Raw genomic sequence first — 24998 nt, forward strand, 5'->3', positions numbered from 1 at the left:
AGCAAATAACTGTGAATGGCACTTCTCTTTCTACCTAACTATCCAACATAAACACTGATAAATCACTTTCAACTATTATGCCTGCTCACCATTAAATATTCGTCAACCGCTGTCCTGAAAAGGAGTGAAAGAAATCAGCAGATGCAGTGTGCATGGTCTGCTACTGAATTGGAAAAGCACATTGTAGAACAATTAAATCTTCAGTGCTTTGTATTTTTACAGTGGTAGCCAATATTTGTGTATTGTTTCATGGATTTAAATCAATTTGAACCAGAAATAATCTGTGTATAGTTTGATTTAAATTGTTTTAGAGTAGATTTGCAACTCCTGAGTGGTGGAAAGCGATATAGAGCTTAATAAAGACACAGCAACTCCACCATTAGACCACAGCAAGTACATTTTTTATTAATTGTGATTAAATATAGTCAAATCTAGCCACAAATTCATAAATCATACGTCCTTTGAATGGTATGCTTTTTTCATTACAAGTAACGTTTCCTGCATATTTGGTGTCGCATCAGAGCCACAGTAATGTCCTAATTGATGTTTGGTTTGGCAACTTTGTGTCTATCAAAAGCCAGAATGTTGACATGAACCTTCACTTTGAAAGGAGTTGTTGATTCACTCCTAAGAGAGGTTGGAAAAAGTTGAAGGAAGAACGTCTGGGTTTTTTTTTTTTAGGACCTTCCCATCTGGATTCCAGTTAATTTGAAATGATTCATCCTCTTCCAAGTTTGTGTGAATGTGTCTGTTGGGTGGAGGTCTGGGCGTTAGCCTGCGGAGCATCATGACTGTCTTATTCATGTCAGAGCCTGTCTCTGAGTAAGAAGATGTCTCTTCCTGTATTTGCTTGAGGCTTTCTGCGTTCATGTAATTTGACTCTTTGTGGCAGTAAACTCATGCACCCACACACTGAAATAGTTCAATCAAGGATTGTTTGCTAATATTTTTTTTGTATTTACACCCTTAAACACAGACGATCTAATTTAATGTTTGGTAATAAACGGAACACAGTAGAGTGAGATGGAGCTGGACAACTGTATATAATTGTACTGGGGAAACAGGTGGGAGCAGGGTGTGGCAGGAAAGCCAGGGCTTGGTTTGAGGCGGTGGCTGCAGGATGGGGCTGATGATTACACTGCTTAATCTGCACGTCTGCAGTTATTTCCTCAGGCCTCTTTTGGCTCTTTTAGATCTGTTGAAAACAAGAAAGAGACACATGAGGTAAAAAACATGTCTGTCCACAAAAACATTGAAAAGTCACTTTACTGCTGTGAGGTTACAGAATCCTCTACCTCCCATTCTAAAGATAACACGGCTATCAGCATACTAGGAGACATACAGGTGCTCTTTCAGTGAGTCAGTGACACCTGCCTGCCACACCCAGCCATACAGCCAGCTCTCCCAGTTTGAGTGAGTAAAAAGCCTCACATGGCCTGTGAAGCAAAATGAGAGTTGTGCTGCGACAGGGAGGGGAAAGGGTGGGGTTACCTGCTGTTACCACTGGGTCAATTAAGTGTGGTGTCTGTGACTTGTTTATGTCTGAAGTAGATTTATTATTCTTGTATTCAGATCCTTTTTTTACATCTTACAATACTGCAGCATGATCTTATATGTTCATAGAACATGAATTACAAGACACAATTACACATTTTGTAAACTGAACATGCAAGGTCTCATAAAACCTTAAATAACCTTTCTTTGCATCAGCAATATTATGACTGGTTATTCACTCCGCCATCGAGTGTGACTATAAACACTTTTAAATGTAGTCAAAGGTACAAACTATAACTCCAACTTTAAAGGGACACTCCACCAATTTGTACACAGACAGTTTAGTTTATTCATTATGGGAAATACTAGGAGGATATTTGATATGTAAAATGTTGACTTCTCAAAGCAGGGGAAAGCAAATAATAACCTTAACAATGGCTTTATTCGACTACGTGTTCATTTAAACCACACCAGTAAGTGAACGTTCACATTCCACCTGTGCTTTCCCTGTTCTAACAAGGCAAAATGTCTGCAGTGAAAATGACCTCGGCTCTACAGGTTTAGTTGTTGAACATAGTCTGTGGGCAGACACCCATGAGCTTGAAGCATCTATGTGGTATCAGAGAGAGAAAATATTTGATACAAAGTTAATTCTTACGTTTTCTGATGGTCGCTGACACGGTTCCTCAGCACATTAATCTGGAAGAAAGAAAACATACAAATGTTACTTGAACGAGGTCCACTATATCTTATTTCAACAATAGATGTTGTGTGCTGTAGCAAAAACCTCATATTTCTGTCCGGTGATCTGGTATTGCAGTTCAAATTTTTCGGCCTCCAGCTCCTGCATCCACTCCCACAGCTCTTTAGCTTTCTCCCTGTGAGACACAGATACATGGGACAGTATGGTTGTAATTGTTTTTGTTATGTTGAAGGATTATTTGCATTGTCTCATGTGTATCAGAAATAATGTCCCAACTTCCTCTTCCTTGTAGTAAAATGGCACAATGTGTCTCCACCTACTTGAGTTTGTCCTGGCTCAAGTTCTCGATGTCCAGAGATTTGCGTCTGTCACTCAGGATTTTCTTTTTCTTCTCTCTCTCAGTTTGCCTCTTACCACTCCGTTTTTCTGTCTGTGGGAAAGTGAAATGAAACATAGTCCTTCATATTTGCACTGTTTTAACCCACTATGAACCCTCCACCTACTCACCAACTTCTGCATGTAACCTCCAAAGTGGAGACTGGTGAGGGTTTTCTTTTTCTTAGCATCCTCCTCTGCTTTCCTCTTGGCCTCCTCCTCCTCCTTGCGAGCTCTCTCATCCTAAAAAACAGGAATTCAGAGAGAGAGAGAGAGAGAGAGAGAGAGAGAGAGAGGACCAGGAGGGACATGTTAGAAGGTGGATCATTCAGTAGATGCAGGAAGTATGCATTACATTACAGCAGCTTAAACATGACTATACCTCAAGACGCTTTTGTCGCTCTTTATCTCTCTCACTTCGGATTCTTTGCTGTTCTGATCGCTCAGAACGGCGCTTATCCTGCTCAACAAATCATAATTTTAGCAAATCTTAAATCAGACATTTAATGTTGTGAATTATCACATTTGAGTTACTGTAGTGTGAGGCTCTCACAATTCTGTCCTTGAGATGAATGATCTCTTCTTCTTCCTTCTTTCTGCTCTCAAAGTGAACCACAATCAAAGTCTGAAGCTCCATCAGGTCTTTCTCCATCCTTTTACGATGTATATCCTACAGAAACAGGGGTTCAGTGTGTCTTGTACTTTATGGTTTTGGTCTTTGTGTCACAGGCTTTGCATCATTAAGCAGCAACCTATGCATGGTATGTACTGAAAGTCTGTCACTCACATCAAAATCCACCTTCTCTCCATCTGGGATCTTAGGAGGGATGAGGTTGGGCATGATAAATGGCCTGGAGATTTTATAAAAGAGGAAAAAAACACAGGACATGAACAACACTCAGAGTCATATGATTAAAAAAAGTCATGGATGTATATATTTTTGCTGTACCTATTTAGTTTAATTGTATTTAACTATGTGTATTGTGACAATTATCCATCAAAGTTGTATTATCAAAGACTTACGTTATTTATGTATTTGAACTCTATAGGGTCCGAATCGATGGGACATTCTGTGCCTTATTAATGTCATAAATATGTATAGTAAAAAAGTATCACTCCGAGCAGTTATTCTTTATCTTACCTCTGTTTGGTAGATATTCACTTGTTTAGGAACTACCATAATACTTCCCATAATGCTTTGGGGATGCCAACAGGAAAAATACTATGGATTCAATGTTGTGGCTACAATTTAAGCCCCGTTTTACAGCCTACTTGTTTACATGTTGGCAAACTAGCGTTTAAAGTGCGTTGAATTACCCATTAGCAGTTCCTGTTTGCAATGTTACGTTTCCCACGCATTTGCAGACAACTGCCACTGGATAGTTTGGATGCTGAAGAAACTATAAAAACGTGGAGTAACAGGCTAAGAAGGAGGGTCTCTTTTTTTCTGTGATTTCCAAGCAGATTAATGGATGGATGGACATTGGACATATTGATATTTTCAGGACAAGTAAGTCACACAGACTTGTTGCGACAATCATAAGGGGTATAAAATACCTTAGTTATGTGGCTGTGTGTTTAATCCATAAAAAAGCCAGTGTGAAATTAATAATGTATGATAATGTTCTTTTGGTCAACAGACAATATCTTTGTACGGTTTAAACAAACAACATTTTAGTTGTCGATAAGTGAGGTTTAAAGGTGCTTGAAGGACTTTGTTACCTTTTGGATCAGCTTTGTACAGAGCTAAGATAGCCGTTTCCCCCTGTTTCCAGTCTTTGTGCTAAGCTAAGCTAACCGGCTGCTTGCAGTATGATAGATGAACATACAGATATGAGAATGGCATGGATCTTCTCATCTAACTCTCTGCAAGAAAGCCAATAAGGGCATTTCCCAAAATATAAAACTTTAATTCAATGGCGTGTGTGTACATTAGGGAGTGTTACTCACTTGAATTTTGGTTTGGCCTCCTCTGTTTAGAAAGAAAATAGGAGATTCTATTTGAAAAACAATGAGCTAATCCAGACCACAGACATTCCCCAAGAGCACACCATAACATAGTCAACAAGTTATAACAATGGGGGCTGTGTTCAGCAGGGAGTTCATCTGAGGCAAACTCTGGTATGATTGAGATTAATGGTGAGTACATCCACGAAAAACACACTACAGTAGTAAGGTGTGCCACATTGATTGTGAAGCAATTTTGTATGAACAGTGTTACCTTCTCCCTCCTCCACTTCCTCTTCTCCATCTGCAACCAAAACAAGACACTTGAGAGGGTTGTGTGAGTTTCTGCGTGTTGAATGAGTAGGGGACAATAAATAGTTGTATTTTAGGAGTGCTAACAGATACAATTATGTGTCGGAGTACATGAAAAGAAGAGAGAGGCCAAAATAGAGCACTGAGAAAGTCAAGTAGTATTTGCTAATCTATGTCGGTGGGTGTGTCAGAAGTAAAGTGTCCCCGATCATAATTAGCATTCTGTCAGAGATGTTGGCGTCTGTGTCCTCTGACTGACACCCAAAACATGTTTAACAAAATGCCGGAAAGACAAAAGGAAGAGCCTGAAATTTATAACTTTTTCAGGTTTTGCAGAAACCAAAATACTGGACAAATTAAAATGTTGAGCCAATGCTGGCTCTAAATAAGAAGTCAGGATATCACCAAAGTCATACTGGTATACCAGTGGCCGGCCGTGCATCTGGTATCCATGCCTGCTGTCTGTTTAGTTTAACAGTTGATCGCGTCCATAGAGAGACAGACGTGAAATGTGATTGGATGAGCGCTGTTAAACAGCAGGCTCAACAACAGGCTCAAGGCTGAAGGCAAGGCAATAGAGGAGGTGTGCAATGAGAAAATGAGCTAATAGGGAAAACACATTAAAATACATGTAGTGCATTTGTGAAAAACAATTCAACTATGAAATAGCTATAACTTTTAATTATAAACATATACTGTATATAAATATATATTTTTTAAATAAATGACTGCAAAGAATTACATGACAATCCAACCAATGATTGTTATGATATTTCAGCCTGGACTAAGTGGTGGACTGAAAACGCCAACCCTAGCATGGCTAATAAAAACTGCCCAGTGTGCAACAACACATTAGGCGACAGCTTACAGGTGCCTCACAGGGCGTTTGCTGATTTGAAAGCCTAGATGAGACAGAAGAGGACTAACATTCCTCCCGTTTCGTGTGACTGGCAACAAGAGGGAGAAACACCTTAACATTGCTGATTATGTTAAACAGAAAATACCAAATTCTGACTTCTAAACAAAACCCTTGAGGGATGGAAGGCCCAAGGATTGTTTTTTCCCAGTGGCTATGTGTGGTGTGACTAAGAGTGAGAGGGGAGGGAAAACAAGAAGATATGACGTTGTCAAGTTGCAGCAGACTGACACATAAAAAGTGAAGTGAGTCCCTGTCTGTCTCTGATTGATTACGGACAGAATATATTTATCATAATTGCTTCGTTGTCAAAACATACCCAACACTAGACATTTTCTTCCTTGGTAACCGGCACATTAAACACAATGACGGCATGTCTGCACTCAAGACAACAATGTTTTTCCCCTCAGCAACTCACCTTGTTCTTCGTTGGTCTCCTCGTCTGCAGCAGGTTCGTCCACTTCCTGCTCGGCCTCTGGCAGGAGAGAGAGTTGAACAGCAAATAGTTGCACATCACTGAGAAGTCTTGTCACTCACGGGTGTGATATTGACTCATTGTCTTATTGGAGCGTCACTCTCCCTTGTCAGTGACCTGTCATTTTTCATAAGTTCAAGGTGAAAGGAATTAAATGAGACAACGGCTGCTAAACCCAATTTCATGACTTATTTTTCTCATCATTACTGCTAGTGCAGGAGCTTGTTAGCATTCTTCGGAGATGTGTGCATATCATGTTAGTTTGGTTGTTGGATTGACCCTGTGATCCAGAGTAGAACGCCTTGCAAGAGATAACATTGTTTCAGAATGAGCTACCACCTCTGGTATTTAAAGCAGACAGCACTCAAGAGCTGTTGAAGTGTGTGTGTGTGTGTGTGTGTGTGTGTGTGTGTGTGTGTGTGTGTGTGTGTGTGTGTGTGTGTGTGTGTGTGTGTGTGAGTGTGTGTGTGTGTCTGTTATGTTTGTTCTGGGCCATGCATGTGTGTATTTGCAGTGCTGTGGATGTGATGACACAATGTATTCTTAACTCTGACATGAGAGCTAAAAAATCATGTGATAAGGCATTACTGACGGCAAAAGGAGACATGCCTTGTGGACTCAGACAATGTTTAGTTTGGGCTTTTGACAGCTTAAATTGCAAAGCTGGAAAAGTTGGCTCAGAGACATAGTAAGGACAAATCATGACAATTATTTATCATGAATAAATGAATACACATAAATGCTGAAAGCATACACAAATATTGAATAAATAAATACAAATAATACACATTTAGGATGAAACAAGTACAGAATCAATATCTTTATAAATACATACATATTTTTCATGCATTTCTTAATATCTGTACTCTTACGTCTACTTATATTCATATTTTTATTTCTACGTGAATAATTGTATTTATATCTGTATTTCTGTGTCTGTATGTGAATGAAGTAGGTGTTGCTAACCTCACACTAAAGCAGGATTGGTCACAACCTTTCACCTTTTTGTTTCGTTAAGTCAACATTTGTTTATTGATGAATGTCATTCTGCATATACTACATACTCTTATCCCATTGCTTGACAAATGTTAAATGGATATTTTCAGCTCATGTGTTATTTCTCAATAAATCTTGCATGGATCTTGAGGTATTAGAACCCAGAATAATCAACACATTTTTTATTAATATTTCAAATTCAATGTTGTGGCATAATGTTTAAGCTTAGATAACGTGCATAGTGAGTTCTGTCAAATGACATGTCGTATGTTTTCTGATAGAGAGGTTGAATTATTACAAAACACATATTGGTACTTGCACCATGTCCTCGAAAACAGGCAACATTTACCAACTTTATGGTATATCTTAAAAAAGATGCTTTCAGCTCAAAGCACATGCAATACCTTTTTCTGCCGCCTCCTCCTCCTCCTCCTCTTCCTCTACTCCCTGCTCCCCTGCTGAGCAAAAGCACAGAGCTGTTTAGTAAAGCCAGTCAGTTAAATACTACCACATAAAGTTAGAGCTGATTATTCAATTCTTTCATAAGTCGATTGACAGAATTATTAATTGGCAACTTTTTTAATAATAACACTTCATTGTTCCAGCTTCCCAAATGTGATGATTCGTTGCTTATTTTTATTCAATACAGTAGTTTTAATTTATTGTCAATCATTTTGAAGTCCAGACTGTAGGTTGCACAAAACAAGCATTTAAAAAAGTTTCACTTTGGGATCTTGTGATTTAAATTTCATTCATTAAATTGAGAACATTATCAGCAGATTAGATCCATGATATAAATAATAAATAGTTGTCCTTTACAAAGTAGTAATACAAAAATAGCTCCACCTCAACCAAGTAATAATATTCTTATGCTATAATATATATTAACATATCTATTAGAGTGGCCATTTTTTACTTAGTACTTTTACTTATAATACTACTCAGAGCATTTTCCTGATTATATTTATATAAGTATATCTACTTATTTTTTCACTTCTGATCACAGCAATGTTATTTTATTATTACAGACTGTCCGATTAAGTCCGACTGAAATATGACCACAAATCATTCATCGATGCCCCAGAGCTTCATTGATAAATTTCTAGTCCCTTACCTTCAGTAGTCTCCTCGTCTAAATCACGCAGCCGGAAAAATACACAAGAGATGGAATTTACAAATGTAATAATCACAATGAGAAAGCAATGTATGTTATACACATCCAACACTTTTCATGTAAAGCTTCCTCTAATTTACATTTTGTGGATTTGCCCCCCAAAAAACGACCTACTGCAACCTTTTGGCTTAACAAGGACGTGTTTTGGTACAAACACACTTTGTGCTGCATCAAGATGAGCCTCACACATTAGGAACATGTCTCATCATACATACATACATCATACATACAGTTTTGGAAACAGTAGGCTTAACAAACAGGCTGAACTGGTACATTTGATTAATACATCAATTTGACATTCATATGAATGTCTTTACATTCCTTTGAAATCCACTGTGTGTAAGCATTAGTGGTGTCAGGTTACTATATTAAGCTCACTGGATTACTTAAAGAAACATCTGTCAAAACCACATGACTTTAGTTTCAGCCGTATATCGCATCTTTTAGTGCGGTAGTGATAGTGTACATATACATGTATGTGGTGAGTTATGACGCAGGCTCTTACCTTCCACCTCCCTGTGAAAGTCAAACACATACATACATTATTATGCTGGTCGAAAAAACACAAAGATACAGCAATCTGTCATCACATAACAACATACAACTGTCATCACAATACAATACAAGAAACTACATATCTGCCAATGTACAGTACAGTTATGTAACAGATTATTGTTACGGCTACACAAGACACTCATAGTATATTCCAGCAGAAGCATTGAAACATGTGACCTACTCCTCGTACTCCTCCACCACTTCTTCGTTGTCAGACATGGCGAGGAGCGTTCAGGCGAGCAGCGGGGAATCTGAGCGTGAAACAAGTCCATACGTTCACCTGGAAATCATGTTCCCCTTCTAATTCTTTACAGCTTCATGACAACATTTTACAGCGCAGACACAGCATTGGGGTTGCACGTCCAAGGAACATGATATTCAGTGAAACGTACCTGAGTTAGAGTGATTAGGAAAGAAAGCTGATGGAGAGACTCTGTGTGCAGCAGAGGAGAGGTGACTTCTTTTACTAAAAGGAAAGTGAGGTGGGTCTCAGAGGGTAAAGGGACAGCCTGCATAGTGGGGAAGATGCTTTAGGACCCTTTAATGTGTTATTAATAACTTTTTAGATAGTGTGTACTCTCCATTATCACCATTCCCAAAAAAAGCCACTGTGTGCACGAGTGTGGCTTGCGGTGTCAAAAGGATCCAGATAAAGCCACAGTTGCCCCCAGACAGTGCTTCAGTTCCACATACACATTTTCTGACCTTTGTATTTCAACCCGCCGCTGACAAAGCACAGGCATCCAACTCTTATCTACACACTCCCTCTGCCACGATAAGTGATGTGACAGAGTATGTATGCTTTCAGGCCGAGAAAGTGTTTCTGTGTTGAGTAAACAAGCAATCAAAAGGCATTCATGACAGACATTTGTGGTAATAAAACCTTTTATTTGTTAGACAGGCAGCCTCTTGACCACAATGGCACCGAATAAAAACTATATTTTGTCAGATTAAACAAAAACATAAAATACAACTCCAGAATTCTCACGACTAAAAATAGGCATTATTAGCCTCAAGACCTTCACCTGCTTAAAGTGCTTAAAAATTACACAAAGTTAAGGCAAATAGAAAAAGAGCTTTCAAACAAATATATCAACGTCCTTCTTCTTTCATGTTTTGACGTTTTAAATAAGACATATTTGTAGTTTAAGAAGCAATGCAGTAGTGTATGATTGAAGCATCCTAACTTTAAAATCAGTGATCTCCATTTAAGTCCTTTAAAACTAAAACTCACTTTTTTCTCTATTTGGCATATCTGTTCCTCCAGTGTGCTTTGGCAATGAAGGATGAAAAAGCATGAAAAAACAATCAGTCATGGCATCCATTAATCTTCCAGTTCTCTTTGTGTCCTCTCACCGTCAACTAAATCGGGCACAGAAAAGGAAGAAAGTATTACCCACATTTTAATTGTATATTTAAATATGAAGTTATGTTAAAGTGCAGGGTGGGACAGTGATCTAATCTTACCTGTTGAGAATTATAAATAGACATCTTTCACTTGTAGATTTTTCCAGGGCTGGTGTTTGGGGCGCTGCCCTCCTCTCGGCTCTCAAACAGGCTCCTCTTACCGATGATGTCGACATGTCTCAAGTCCTACAAATAGAAAATGTAAGATGTTCAGACTTGTTATTTCTACAAAACAATCAACCCTCAATACAACAGAGAGAAAAGAGAAACATAAATGCTCTCTGTATGACATGTTTTTGAACAGCCAGTTAAACTGAAACAAAGTCTGTATTCACCACAAGTTAAACACTCTGACAATAGGAGAACAGAATAAAAAAGAATAAAACAAATACTGATGTTTGCTTTGAATTTAATCATAAATAGTCGTGGTGGCTGGAACTAAAGGAGAAATCCTATTTTTTAAACAATAAGGAACGTCTGGTCAGGGTTTACTAATCCTAGGTAAGCAGGAAGAAAACAACATATCCCGCTCAGAACAATGGTCACACACAGTATAGTTGATAGAGCACCACTGCCCTCTAGCTGCCAGATGTTACACCTGTATACCTCCTTACATGGTGCAGTTTCACAGACAATGCAAATAGTCTTACAGTTGGATTGTGAGCAGACCCAGTGTGGTCAGTCTTGGTGAGCCAGCGGTTGATCCGGTCTGACATTCCTGATGTGAAGCTCCTAAATTCCTGTGAATTTCCGACAGAGATGTGAAATAATTATAACCCCTACAAGCTAATGATTTCAACGCCTACATTGATGCGACATGCCGATCTGATGAGTGTAAATATACCTTTCTGGAAACTCCCGGGCTGGTGAGGCTCGCTGCCTGCTGCTCCTTCTCAAAGAGGCCTCTCTTCCGAGACACCTCGTCCAGCAGGAACAGAGTCCTCTGGGTCACGTCTGGAGATCGCATTATTTCTGACTTCTACGAACAAATAGGAAGCCAAGAAGAGTCGAGGAGTTGAGGGAAATGTAAAGTAAGAAATAGATTACTTAAGTAGACTTCTGTTTTGTTATGGAGAGTCTGACCTGTGCAGCCTGAGCCAGTCTCTCCATCTTCTCCTGGATGGACCTGGATGAAATCCTCTGCTTAGAGCTGGACAAAGCAGAACGTAAATATGCCTGGTTTGATCTTTGTACACTTACTTCGACTAGAATAACAATAATTCAAACTTTAGGAAAAGGTACAAAACAATAATTTGGTTGAACAAACTCACTTTCTCTGGAAAGATGAGGCTTTGTCTTCATCTTCATCTTTGTCCTGAACAATTAACATTACACACACTGTAAATTAAAAACACTTTAAAACAAATATCATACATTTTAGTTTCAATGATCATTTGTTTCACTATTATCAAAACATCCGCGATCCTTTTACTCAACCAATATGGAAAGCACACCTTCCTGTTCAAGGTGCGGTGACTGTAAATCTCACTCAGAAATTAGAAAGGATAAAGCCAAGAATCTTACTGTGTTAGATTCAAACTTCTTGGAGGCCATCCTTACACTCGCACTACAACAGAATAAAGCAGTCATCAATCAAAATGCAATAGATGGAAATAAAGAGCATAAAAATAAAGACAATAATGTTTCCTTACCTCCTTTGCAGCGGCGCACTCTCCTCTTCTTTCTTCCTCATCATCTGTGTAAAACCAAGCGCATGTGAACGTTAGCAGACAGTCGTCTGTGTGATGAGTTAACAAAGCAGCTAGTCAGCAGTAAAAGCTGGTAAATGTTGCTTCAGCTATTAGCATAAGCCAGAAGCTTGAGTCACATAAGCAAATTAGCCTGAACTGATAGTCTAACAGCTGATGCAAGATTAAATGGGGTTTTAACAGTCAAATAGGCAAAAGTACATGTTGGCATTTAGAAATGGGGAATGTGTGCATGCATGCATGCATGCGTGTGTGTGTGTGTGTGTGTGTGTGTGTGTGTGTGTGTGTGTGTGTGTGTGTGTGTGTGTGTTTGTGTGTGTGTGTGTAGGTTATATGTGTTTACCCTGAAAGATATAGTCCTGGAGCTCTGTCTGACAAACGCAGGTTTGGCCGTCTGTTCAAAGTTGCCGTTGGAGGAAGAGTCATTCATCCTGGTCTGAGTTAAAGTAAAATATATATTTTACTGCTACTTAGGATCAGATTGAACTATTCATCTTCAGATGAGGATGAGCTCCAGTGAGCATCTCCTCTATTCTTCAAAACTGTTTAATTTGTGCAAGCTGCAGGTAAAACTATGGAGCCAATGATACAGTAGTTTGTATAGGCACGAAGACTGTAACATTCATTCTTTTAACACCAGAGGGTGCTGTTGCTTTATTGAACTAATGAGCAGTGGCGCTTGCACTTTGCAGCCAAACTGAGACGAGCAAAGCATGAAGCACAGACAGTTATTTAGTAAATGATATGATCTGACCGTGTGTTCAAATACCTCCTCTGTGTGTCCATTCTGAACAGGGCTTTGAGGCCCACGAGGAGAGGGGCTCTGGCAAGGCGACGGCCAGTGTTCTCGAGGTGACAAGGCGGCCGTGGGGGAGCGAGGGCTCAAGGGACTTGTACACCCGCTGGCAGAGGGGCTTTTGTCGAATGAGATGGAGACAGAACTACAACATCAAAACAAAAACGTCAGTTGAAGATATGAAAAAGCCACAACTGATCAGAATCACAGTTAAGCTGCAGAGTATTCCAGTATTCACTGCAACCTTTGAAATATTGTTTTCTAAAATCTCATAGTGCTCATAATACTTCAAACCAATACAATTATGCCATGGGGAACTTCTCTGTATCTCCTCAATACACCTCAATCTCTTGTTATCCAAACTTCATAGAGAATATTCTCTCCAGCTGGCCAGCAGATCTTGGTGAGATGTGTGTGTGTGTGTGTCTTTACACACACACACACACACACACACACACACACACACACACACACACACACACACACACACACACACATATTTCACTACTACAACACTGTTTTTTTTTTTTCACTGTGTGGAATCGATGACTTTTATCTCATCTGAAAGAAATGTTTGATCTTTATATGATTCGTACCGATGACTCACATATGAAAAGAAGAATAGACAGAACATTGTGCTCATTAACCTGACAAACTTGCGAGCCGGGTTGGACGATGGCTTGGGATCCGGCTCTTTGCTCGTCGACTCTCCATTTTCGTGCTAACAAAGAAAGAAACAGGAGAGACGATCAACGTGAGCGTACTGCATAAAAGCTTTTGAACAGAGCCACCTGGGACACACCTAACATTACATAACACTGTACAGTTATAGCCTAATTTGCAGATACACTGAATAAGAGCCGCCTGTGAGTGTAATAAAAGATAAAGTTCATATTATGACCTCAAGCACGCGTTATCAAAGTTTTATGGATGATTTGCATGGTTATTTGATTCCTGGGAAGAGAGCAAGTCCAGTTCAATAATAAGACCATACAGTCTTTTCCTTAATTACCTCAAGTTATATCATTCATTTTCATACTGTGATGCCTTTATACTGAAATAAAATATACCAAAGTTGTTAATAACTAGCAAATATTTAGGACGTGTGTGTGTATGAGCATCTTACACTCTCTTTATCTGGCTTTGTTCACTTAAATATTGTTATTAGTGCACAATGAGTCTTTCCATCTTAATAGGACATGCAACATCAGTACACCCTCAGCGGAAGAAAAGTTGTTGTTGTTGTACAATCTAGAAAATGAATAACTTGACTCTCCCTCTGCATGGGGTAGCTGTTAAATATGATTACCACACTGCAGGGTGGCACTACTGGTCGCACTGGGTTGTGACTGAGAGACGCATTAATAGTTTGGCTGTGAGTGTTTGTCTGTCAGTGAAGGCAGTACATACACTTTTAGTGATGGTAATGTGGGTCAATCAGTCTACCACTTTGGTCCAGACTGAATTATCTTAACAACTATTGATGGGTTGCTATGATATTTTGCTCGGCCAATCATGGTCCCCGGAGGATGAATCGCAATTAACGTTGGTGATTCTGTGACTTTTCTTTTAGCATCACCAGCAAGCCTAAGTTTTCACTTATCCCCTGAAATATTTCAATATCTACTGCTTGGATTAGCACAACATTTGGTTCCCAGACGAGGTATCCTCATCACTTTGGTGATCCATCATGTCAAAATCTGTTTAAAGTGTTTTATGACCAAATATCTGCAAAACTCCCATCAGCCTCAGCTGTACTTGTTTTATAACAATTAGCTAATGCTAGCATGCTAACCAACTGTATGGTGGTGAATATAGCAATCATTACACCAGCTTAACACCAGTATGTTCGCATTGTCATTGTGAGCATGTTAGCATTTAGCTCAAAGCATGCTGTGCCTTAATGCATGCAGCCTTACCGAGCAGCTAGCATGGCTTTAGCCTCTGAGTTGAGTAGTAATCTAATGCCCATGATAACAAGATATTTATTTCACTCTGGTGAAAGGCAACAAGTGACTCCAGTCTTACTTGTCTGCTTGTGATGTAAGTGCTGGTATTGCTGGCGCTGCTGTTGGTGGGGCTGCAGGAGGCGGTTCTGAGGGGTGATTGTGGTTTGGATGTGGCTTTCACAGAGGGCAACACACTACCCTCATCCATGTCCCCCAGCAGCTCTACCCTGGCTTCTCCTGTGCAGGCCTCCGCTTCATCCTCCCCTTCTTGCTTCTGTTGTCTCAGCGTCTCCACGTGCCTCATCCTACGCTTTTCATCTCGGACACGCAGCATCTCCACAAAGTCCAGCTGTACCTGCTCCACACTGAAAAGAAACAGTAAGTGCATACACGTGAATGACCGATAGATATGATACATCGTCTCTACTGAGGGAAAGGACCTGTCAGTCTTGTGTGCGATCAGGTTTCTCTAATGAAAGGCTCTACAGTTCCTCTCTCTCTTTGAAGACTGCTTCTGATCCAGGATCTCAGCTGCTGGTGTTTTTGATAGCTTTTCATACTTTCCACACATGGTATCAGGATTCATATGTTTGAAAAGTATACAGATGACACCTTCCCATGGGGCAAAAGTGTAAGAATCCTCTCTCCCTGCCTCTGAAATCCATCTGCCGACAAGGCGTACCACTAAAGTAGATGGATACATGCGAACATCTCTATTGTCCTCTAACAAGTGAGAAAGATGGAGGGAATGAAACAGAAAGACAGCAGAAGAGAGAGATATCAGCAATGTGTAAACAAGCAGAGAGAAGAGCATAGCACACACCTAAAGCAGCAGAATCCTGTTCAGAGATCTATAAATCAAGCTTTGACAGGTGGAATAAAGCTCTACTAAATCAGGAGAATAACCTGCTTGGGCCCTGGGACATCCCACTTGTGGAGTCTGTCCCAAAGGGGCTGTCGCTGGTTGCCGTATCTCCGGTCGTTTGGCTGAAGTCAGCATTGGGTTCGGCGGTGCTGCTGGAGCTCTTCACCCTCCTCCTCTTCTCTCTTTCTACCTCCTCCTCATCCTCCATTGTCCACTGGCGCGCGAGGCTGAGGACAGAGTCATAACGCATACAGGAGAATACTAATCAGAGATCGTAGACGTAAAACCGAAAATGAAATTGAGAGAGAGAGATACAAAAAATGGTGTCAGAAACTCAACATGAAGGTTTATCATGAAATCTACAGAAATTAATCCAGCTGCTTGTTTTGGCTGTTGGAAGAGAGAGATTGCTGTTATAACGGTTACACATAACCTGCTTTACTTGTTCTCTGACTGTTTATGGGTAGAGTTACAGTTGGGTGCTTGTCTGAACAACTTTAAATAAACCAAACAGTCAGTCTAGTATTATGCAGGGATGTATGTAGAAAACACTTTAACATTTATAAGTTTAGTGGTGCAGCCAGTTTCAGTGGGCTGATGTTTCCTCTGGAGAAACACGTTAATTCAAGCGTAAAACCAGTTATCTCTCAACTTTAACCTGAAGCAAAGACAACTGTGACTTTATAGCAGTCTTCAAACATCACAGCAAAGATATGAGTACCTGTAATAATTCGAATGACACCAAAGGAGAAAACAGCTGTGTTTCATTATGCTACTGGACAATGCTGCTGACTACAGATATTATGTCTAAGAAACTTGCTGTAGTTCTACTTGAGAGTGGGCTACACATGCTAGTTCAGTGACTAAAGTTAAAACTCCATAACATCTTACTGTCTAAAAGCAGCAGCTGCAGCTATTCTGAAACAAAGATGATCCAGATGTAATCTTACCTGGACAAGGCCGACCAGTTCTTCCGACTGATGGACATAATGCAAATATACAAGTTTCCAGGAGCACTTTGCTCACAGACAGACAAGAGTCGACTGACTTTGTGGCTGGCAGTCAAATTACAGTCAGTGTAGCACAAAGCAGTCCACCTTTACCCCGTTGCAACTCACCGAGGCGTCACATGACCACAAAGGTAAGCTACCCATGAGAAAGAGAGAGAGAGAGAGAGAGAGAGAGAGAGAGAGAGATAGGGAGGGGAGAGGAGAGAGAGGGGAGGGAGATTATTACATGCTACTGCAATACAGTTAACGCTAAAATGAGAGCTAACACAATATGCAGTAATGGTAATTTAATACTTATCGAGTAAGATATACCTAAAGGAAACATGGGAAGTGATATGGAAATGACCAGTTACTCAGCAATTACTAAATAATCACTAATTCAAGAGTGATTAAAACATTCTAAGCAGAAAAAGTTTGTCTAGGACTTTCTATAGCAAAGCAATTAACCACAAAATATCAAACACACAGGATATTAACAACAAATTAGACTTTATATACAAATAAAGATGCATAATTAGTGAATATATATATACAGTATATATGGCAATTGATTTGAATGGTCCAATAGTAAAAGAATGTATCTATGTTGTGTGTCAAAATGGGTTTTGTTACATTGGGCAGTGCGTCTCTTTACAGTATGATTCAGACTGTTTGCTCTGCTGTGTGAGGCCACACCTGTCCTCTCCTCTGGGCCCAGTGTGTCGGACTCTGACCCAGACTTGAGCTCAGTCCTACGCACACACCTTTCACCTCACCTGGCTTTATTACCAAGCCTTTACCTTTTTCTTTCATTCTGTGCAGAGTACAGCGCATGAGGCCACAATAAACAGGATGAGCTGCTATCACAACTAGAGAGGAAGCTCGTTGATACTTATTTAGATCCTTTCCTTTGTGTGAATGGGCTAAAGCATGAGCCTACTTCACTCACAGAGCATTTGGGGACGCCTGGCTTAAGGCTTGTCACGTCACTCCCTGGCCAAAGAATCAACGCATGCATTAGTGCTGTCATTGTTAAAAGTGAAGACTGAATGTTGTGTGTCTGTGTTTTGTGTTGCTGCAGTGAACATAAGGGGGGAAAGTTCTGTGACACAGGTCTACTGCAGTTTCTTTGCATCCAGCAGGATTAAGTCAAGAATGATTAAAGCACCATTACAGAAGCACTTGTCACAGTGTGGTTTATGAACATGCAAAACAGAGAGCAGCCGGAGCTCTGGACAGGATGCTGGTGTTGACAGCCTAAGCCTATCAGCAGAAATGTTCTCTCTCATGAGTTAATATTTGTCCTTATGTTCCTTTTATATTCCTCTCATATAAAGTGTCTGCAGAGTCCCCAGCCAATGCTAGTTGCTTGTTGGGCTTTGGCACAGCAGTGCTTGGAGCTAAATAATCATGTCAGCATGCTGACTAATGCTGATGTCTAGCACATTTGATGCTTACCGTGTTCACCATCTTAGTTTCACATGTTGGCGGGCTGACATTTTCTAATTAGAACCAAAAACAAATATTTGGTCATAAACTAAATTGTCCTGTTGATGGTGCTATATGTGAAAAGTCATGGAATTACCAAAGTGATTACAATGAATCCTGTATGGGATATTATTATTATATTTGTATGATATGTGTTGATGTATCTTTAACATATGAAGCTTGCACTACTGCAAAGGGAAGACAGTGATAACAAGAAGACTTTGATAACCATCTTTGCATTTATTTAAAGAATGCCATTGTTCATTTAGCACACATTTAGCACACAGAGAAAAGCACCAAAAAATTAAGATATATTTGGTGTTTAATTGTTGTTGTAAATCCAGCTGATGCTGGTGCACGTACTTTTGTTACACAACACAATACCACAGACCATGCTTACAGTTCATCACCCAGCAAGAATATCAAAGATGCAGTTCAATTTGGTCAGGACATATTATTATTATTATTGACTATAATATTATTTTGGCCTGCTGATTAAGTTACAATACAATTAACAATTAACTTCTGAAGATACATGCTGCCTTTTTTTTAGACTTTGCTGTACAAATATAAGCCTACATCTCTGGGGTTCAGTTATGAGAACAATGCAAATAATAGAAAATGGCACAGAGATAAAGTCATTTTTAACACCATAACAGAAAACCGCAAACAGATCAGTTCTGAAGGAAAATGGAGAAGACCATTCAGGGGTGTGGGGACATGGCAGGAGCATACACAAGAATGACAGCATTAAACAGAAATGTAGAAGCTGCAGTCGATGCAGGATACGCGATACCGCTCACGTGACACCAGCCCTTCACCCTCTGTGTCTTCACTGGGCGGGACCCGCAGCAGCATCAAACATCTTCTTCCTTCCCTCCATCCCTGACATGGCCTCCACATTCTTCCTCCAGTCACTGTCCTCGGCTGGCCTCTTCTGCACACGGATACAGTGGAGAATTAGATGGTATAAAAGAAAGAGAGCAGTTATTTTCCTGTTTTCTCTTTAACGAGACTGTGGAGTAGAGGAAGTAGTATCATCATTGTTGTGTCTAAGCCTTTAAGGCCCATGTTGTCATCTGGCAATCCCCTTTGAGAGTACTTTATAACAGGGCCAGTATAACTAGTTTGCAGCACCTAATACACTCTGATACACGCACAGATACACACACACACACACACACACACACACACACACACACATACACACACACACACACACATTGACCATGGAGCAGAACCGCTCACAAAAGCTAGTCTTCTCTCTACAATGGGATCATTGTTTTGTGTACCGTCCCTCCTCTCTCACACACACACACACACACACACACACACACACACACACACACACACACACACACACACACACACACACACACATGCACACACACGCGCGGTCGCGCCCTGCACTGACCTACCGCTCGGTATCTCAAACACACCCTTCCACACACACAACCACACTTTTCAGGTGTTTTATGGAACTGGAAGCGCTGACGTCATGTGTGTATCTGAAACTTCCCACTAGCTACAGTACCTGCAGTTGCCCTAAGGAAGGTACACATCTCGCTTGCACAGGTTTGCTTGTGTTTTGTAAGTGCATTCCTGAGTGTATTTGGTCTTTTATTTCCCTCTGCACACACCTTCTCAGTGTCCTCTTTCTTGACAGACTTGAGGTTGGCCCGGAGGTCCATGGACACTTTGTGCTTGGAGCCCAGCAGCGAGCGCAGGATGGCATCCGCAGACACACGGACACGGCGAAGATTAGGTCTCTTGAATTTCCCCCTGAGGTCTAACACTTTAATATTCAGGTCTTTAATCTGGATCAAGGAATGATAATTGAATGACAATTACCATCAGTATTGTTCTCATGGGGACAGTTATGACACTGCATCTGCTGATATGATCTTTATTTCCCATATGGAAATAGCTGAGGAAGCGTATACCTCACGTCTGTTGAGCGTGACTTTAGCTTCAATGTCGTACCGCTCCTCATCCACCACATCTATCTTGACATGGAGCTCTCTGCAGAGGTCCTTTACGTATGCACACATAAAACACAAAAGTTAAAAACTTGTATTTTATAAAAGTGATCACCTTTCTTCTTTATTTGATTTCCAAAGCAGCCTCAAATGTGTGCATCTGGAAAACGTTCAGTTACAGCATCATCCTTTATATCCTCTGAGCTGCAGTGCCTTGAATTCCTTACATTTAAGAGAATTTGCTGAAGTAGAAAACTATGTTCGAAGGAGTATTGTTTTTGTTAGTTACCTGCAGCTGTGCAAGGCTCAGGCCGCTGGTTTTTAGCGGAGGAGCTCTCTCTGACAGGTAGTTCTGTTTCTCCTCCTCTTTTTCTTCAGCCTCCTGCTCCAATTCTTCTTTGGCTTTTGCCACCATCAGACTCTGCACAAATATGAATCGACATATAATGCAATGTAATACTGGATGTTTTTGCATTGCTCTGGTAAAGCACATCAGCACATTATGTTTATGGGAGTAACTTTATGTCTTTTTAGAAACATACAGGTCTCGCAGTACAGAATTCAGTTGTTCAGAAGAAGTATCAGAAGATAAAGTACAGTACAGTGTTTGAGAACGTGACCTCTGCTGCTCTCCTGTGGTCAAACACATGTATGACATTATAGTTTGGTAGACACATTTGGTCTTTGATCTCTCTTACCTTAAGCATCAGCTTCCTTGAAGCTGATATCTTTGGCTTCCTCTGGATGGAGAGCACAATTCATGACAACACATTTAACACAGACGAATATGTGTGTATGTACATAAATATACGTAAATTATACATTTTAGCATTCAGAAATACTTTAGTAGTAATAACAATTGTCTTACCTCTTGCCTATAAAAGAGAAAGAGAAAAAAATGTAATGGAAAGGAAAAACCTGAATTATTTCTAATCAAAGTTAAAAAGTATTTGTAATGTTTGTATTTGTGGGTGAATGCATACATTATAGACCATATATAATAAGACCACAAGGCCTGATCACTCACACATGCTCGGGCATCTTGTTGATGAGATCTAACTGGAAGAGAGACAGAAGACATTAGAAACACACACACACACACACACACACACACACACACTCTCTCTCTCTCTCTCTCTCTCTTTTTCTCTCTCTCTCTCTCTCTCTCTCTTACACTCTGAACAGTTGCCATTGTTTGTAGCCTTTGGAGGGACAGATCATCTTTCCGCGCTTCTCTATGAGCGTCTGTTTCAATGGTTGTAAGCTGTCAGCAGGCCAATCGTCACACTTCTACTGACTTCTACTCGCCTGCTTCTAAATGCTCTCATATTATTACAGGTATCGTGTCACACTTCATAGAAGTACTTTCATGTCTCATAAAAACTAATTGCTGCATGCTGTAGAAAAATCATAGTTTCACATGACTGAATTTCTTGACTGATGAGATTTAAAGAGTCAGTTCACCCAAATCATACATCGGACTAAGCCATTGATTCCCAACCAGGAGTACTTGTACACCAGGGGTTTACTTCTGGAGATGCTTGGGGGTACGTCGAAAGATTAGGGAGTAGCTCAACTAATTTAAAAATAATTGTTATAACAATTTAAATCAAATGAAATAATATATCCACATATAGATTCAGCTGTAACAGCTGAACACCACATGTTGACAAGAAAGCTGGTACGAAGGCAAGCAAAGATGAAACAGTTGAAGGGAAAACGCGAAAGTATGATATGGATTTGAAACAGTTAGCTAAAAGTAATGGATATAAATTGTTAACCGAAATGAATGAGCAAGACACTTAACCCCTAATTGCTCCCCGTTGCTGTGTCTACGGTGTATAGAGCAAAAATGTAAGTCGCTTTGGATAAAAGTGTCAGATAAATGACATGTAATGTAATGTAAAATTAATAAACAGTTTAAATAATTAGCTTAACGTATTTAATACATGTTTAAAATAATTAGATTAAACAGTTATATAAACAGTGATGGATATACTAATTAAAATTGTGAGGTAAAATGAAGGACAAATACATGGTGGTGGTACATTTGACACCAAGGGTTCGGAACCACTGCTCTGAGGTTGAGTATTAAGGGAAATGAGATCACTGCTGCTGATGCTTGTAGCCACCCTAGTGAAATGGAGGTGAACAGCATTTTCTTTGTACTTCTTTGTATTAGAGACACGCAAAAGGAATCAGGAATCAATGTACCTGTTTTTCAAACTTGTTCTCAGACTTCACTGTGGACAGTTTGGCTTTGAAAATATTGTCTACCAAATGTAAAATATCATGAAAGGTGTGACAAGAAGGCATAAGGTGAGACTGCCTTTTAATTAAGTGTTCTTGTCAGCTCATTCCTAAAGTGTTGTTTTCACATTATCCTCCTGTCTGGAGCCTGATGGCCTTCTGGCCTTTATCAAATCAACAAGTGATTTACAGCACTTGACCCCTCCCTGTCTCACCTCTTCTCGCCGTTTCTCTCTTAATGTCCCTCTTTCATTGTACTTGTTGATTCCAGTTGAGAATGAGAGCACATAAGACCTCCTTGCATGATGGGGTTACAAGCAGCTTCAACGGATTAGGAAAATTCCAAACTGATAGCCATCCCTCAGCCATCTCTCCCATCTCTCATCCCCATCTTTCTCATCGGGATTATCTCGGGGAGAAGAATTTAGAGTGGCCTGTCTCCCCAAATAGACCAGGGGACATCTGATAGACAGCTGTGGAGGGTGATTGTTTGCTAGGGTGCCCAGTCTGGATCAGGGATTTACCGCCAGTAACTCATGGATGCTTATGATGCTCATGAGCCTCTGTGGTGCAGCCAACTTGGCAGTGAAAAAAACAGGCCGAGGGGCTTTGGAAAGTTCACGTCAGCCTTGGATTTGAACAGAGATGCTTTGGTACAGATTTAAACAAACCAGCTTGTTTCAATTAATCATCCTGTTCTGGCTGATTCACTTATGGTTTAGGTCCAGCCACAGCCCCAAGGATGACCAAGACCCCTGCCATTGGCAAATTAACAACTAAACACTTGATATAAGATCGCTGCTAATACTTTTACTGAATTGGCATCATATGCTGTGCACTGATCATCCTGTTAGACTATACTTCCATTGCAAAAACCAATAGATCCACATTGTTGGAACTTGGGAAAAGGCTACACATTTGGAACGAATAAATGATTGTACCAGACACATGTATATCACTTCAAACTGCCATCTTTCTAGGAAAATCAAAGAAATAACACTAAACCTGAACAGCTTGACAGACAACACCATGGAGGGACCTTACCTGTGTCAGAAGCAGCTGAGAGAAAGATGTGACAACAGAAGAGGCAGGATGATCAGAGATGAGGCCACCGAACTGATGTTCCTCTATTTAACTGACCCCACCCTCGCCCCCTCCCCACCCTATTGTTGCGCTTGCTCTTTCTCTTTTGTTAGTGGAGGCTATAATTAGACAACCACATCTCTCCTACTGCCTACTCTTGCCCTGTCCATTTGTCTCTCGCAGATTCATTAGAGGGGCCAGCAGTTAGAGCTTAGAAATTTGGCCTTTGCACGACACAGGTTAATGAAGGCAACTCAGATGATAAACTATAAAACAAATTCACACTTTTAAGTAAATCAGTAAGAAGTGCTTGAAGAGAGCGAGCGGAACAATACCTGTGCCATGTAATTGATAGGAGTCGCCAATGTTATTATGTTATACAGTACTTTTAGCTACACTAGTGGCTCTATGGAACTTCCTGCTGTTAGTCCACCACTTTGATCTAGACCGAAATATCTCGACAGCTATTACATGGAATGCCATGCAATTTGAGGAGACATCCGTGATCCTCATGAGGATGACTCTTTGATGATCCCATTACTTTTTCCACTCGCTCCACCATGAGTTTTATAGTTTTTGTTGTTTACTTAAATGCCTTGACGTCTAATAAGTGCATTTAATTTTGACCCGACATTCATGATACCCAGACAATGAATTATAAAGTCTTTGATGACCACCTGACTTATCCTCTAGTGCCACCGTGAGGTAATCTTTTGTGGTTTCGAGTGAAATGTCTCAACGACTGCTGGGGCATTGGTATGACATATGGGGCAAAAATGTCTCCCACAGGATTAATTGGGATAACACAGGTGATTCCCTGACCTTTTCTATGTCTGCTGCAATCATCAGGTCAAAACTTCATGGCCAAACACCTGTGAAACGTATCTCAATAGTGTCAGCTGTTTGCTGCTTGCTTATAGCTAATTTGCAAATGTTGGCAGGCTAACCCGCTAAACTAAGAAAACCAACATAGCACACATTGTCAGGTGAGCATATTAGCATGCAGACGTTAGCATTTAGCTGAGAGCACTGCTGTGCCCAAGTACAGGCTCACAGAGCCACTGGCATGGCCGTAGGCTCGTAGTCTTGTTTATCCACACTTAATCCTCAAAGGGCAGATAAAAATGCTAGACATGCTTGCAGGAAGGCCCCTGGGAGTTGTATGCTTTACATCAAGCCTTCCAGAGAGACCCTCTCAACAGACAAATGGAAACTTCTCGGCACTGTCGAACTCAAATGAAAACAAAAGTAATGCCCCGTCGCCGAAATGCAGACCACAGAATTGACACTTGCTAAACATTCCAAATTGACTGGCAGTTAATCACCATTAGATTACAGTTTCTACTTTTTCTGATGCTAATACGGATGTGTTTCCATCAGTATACAACATGTTTCATCTGAAAGTAAAACTCACTAATTGAGTATTTTAGATATTGAATTGAATGCTTTTCAATACATTTGAATATATGCGATTAAAAAGGCTGCTAATATCTTAACTTCCACAAATGAATAGAGCTGGAATTGCAATGCCATTAT

At 40.2% G+C, this 24998-nt stretch overlaps 3 protein-coding genes across 3 annotated transcripts; all 3 read right to left on the minus strand.

The window, feature by feature from the left end:
• Window positions 1–1067: 1067 nt before the first annotated feature.
• On the minus strand, window positions 1068–9166 carry tnnt2a (troponin T type 2a (cardiac); the record flags this gene model as incomplete). The annotated part of the gene is made up of 15 exons (XM_079225974.1): window positions 1068–1195; window positions 2153–2193; window positions 2282–2372; window positions 2518–2627; window positions 2705–2815; window positions 2955–3032; window positions 3126–3242; window positions 3360–3423; window positions 4523–4544; window positions 4794–4823; window positions 6166–6222; window positions 7623–7673; window positions 8333–8350; window positions 8898–8908; window positions 9129–9166. The coding sequence occupies 15 exons, from the start codon at window positions 9164–9166 to the stop codon at window positions 1162–1164; spliced, it is 873 nt and encodes a 290-aa protein (XP_079082100.1). The 3' UTR covers window positions 1068–1161.
• Window positions 9167–9805: 639 nt separating this feature from the next.
• lad1 (ladinin) lies at window positions 9806–16661 on the minus strand (the record flags this gene model as incomplete). Its single annotated transcript, XM_079226196.1, has 14 exons — window positions 9806–10309; window positions 10415–10540; window positions 11005–11094; window positions 11199–11333; window positions 11438–11504; window positions 11626–11669; window positions 11879–11921; window positions 12007–12050; window positions 12407–12499; window positions 12833–13004; window positions 13507–13580; window positions 14888–15173; window positions 15715–15900; window positions 16624–16661. The coding sequence occupies 13 exons, from the start codon at window positions 16659–16661 to the stop codon at window positions 10442–10444; spliced, it is 1371 nt and encodes a 456-aa protein (XP_079082322.1). The 3' UTR covers window positions 9806–10309; window positions 10415–10441.
• A 1715-nt stretch (window positions 16662–18376) lies between these two features.
• tnni1a (troponin I type 1a (skeletal, slow)) lies at window positions 18377–20937 on the minus strand. Its single transcript, XM_079226239.1, has 5 exons — window positions 20828–20937; window positions 20419–20550; window positions 20094–20183; window positions 19791–19967; window positions 18377–19087 (listed from the first exon to the last, which is right to left on the minus strand). Exons 1-5 carry the CDS (start codon window positions 20834–20836, stop codon window positions 18983–18985), a joined length of 513 nt encoding a protein of 170 aa, XP_079082365.1. The 5' UTR covers window positions 20837–20937; the 3' UTR covers window positions 18377–18982.
• Window positions 20938–24998: the final 4061 nt, after the last annotated feature.

Source organism: Taurulus bubalis (assembly GCF_910589615.1).
Source record: "Taurulus bubalis genome assembly, chromosome: 11".
Lineage (NCBI taxonomy): Eukaryota > Metazoa > Chordata > Actinopteri > Perciformes > Cottidae > Taurulus > Taurulus bubalis.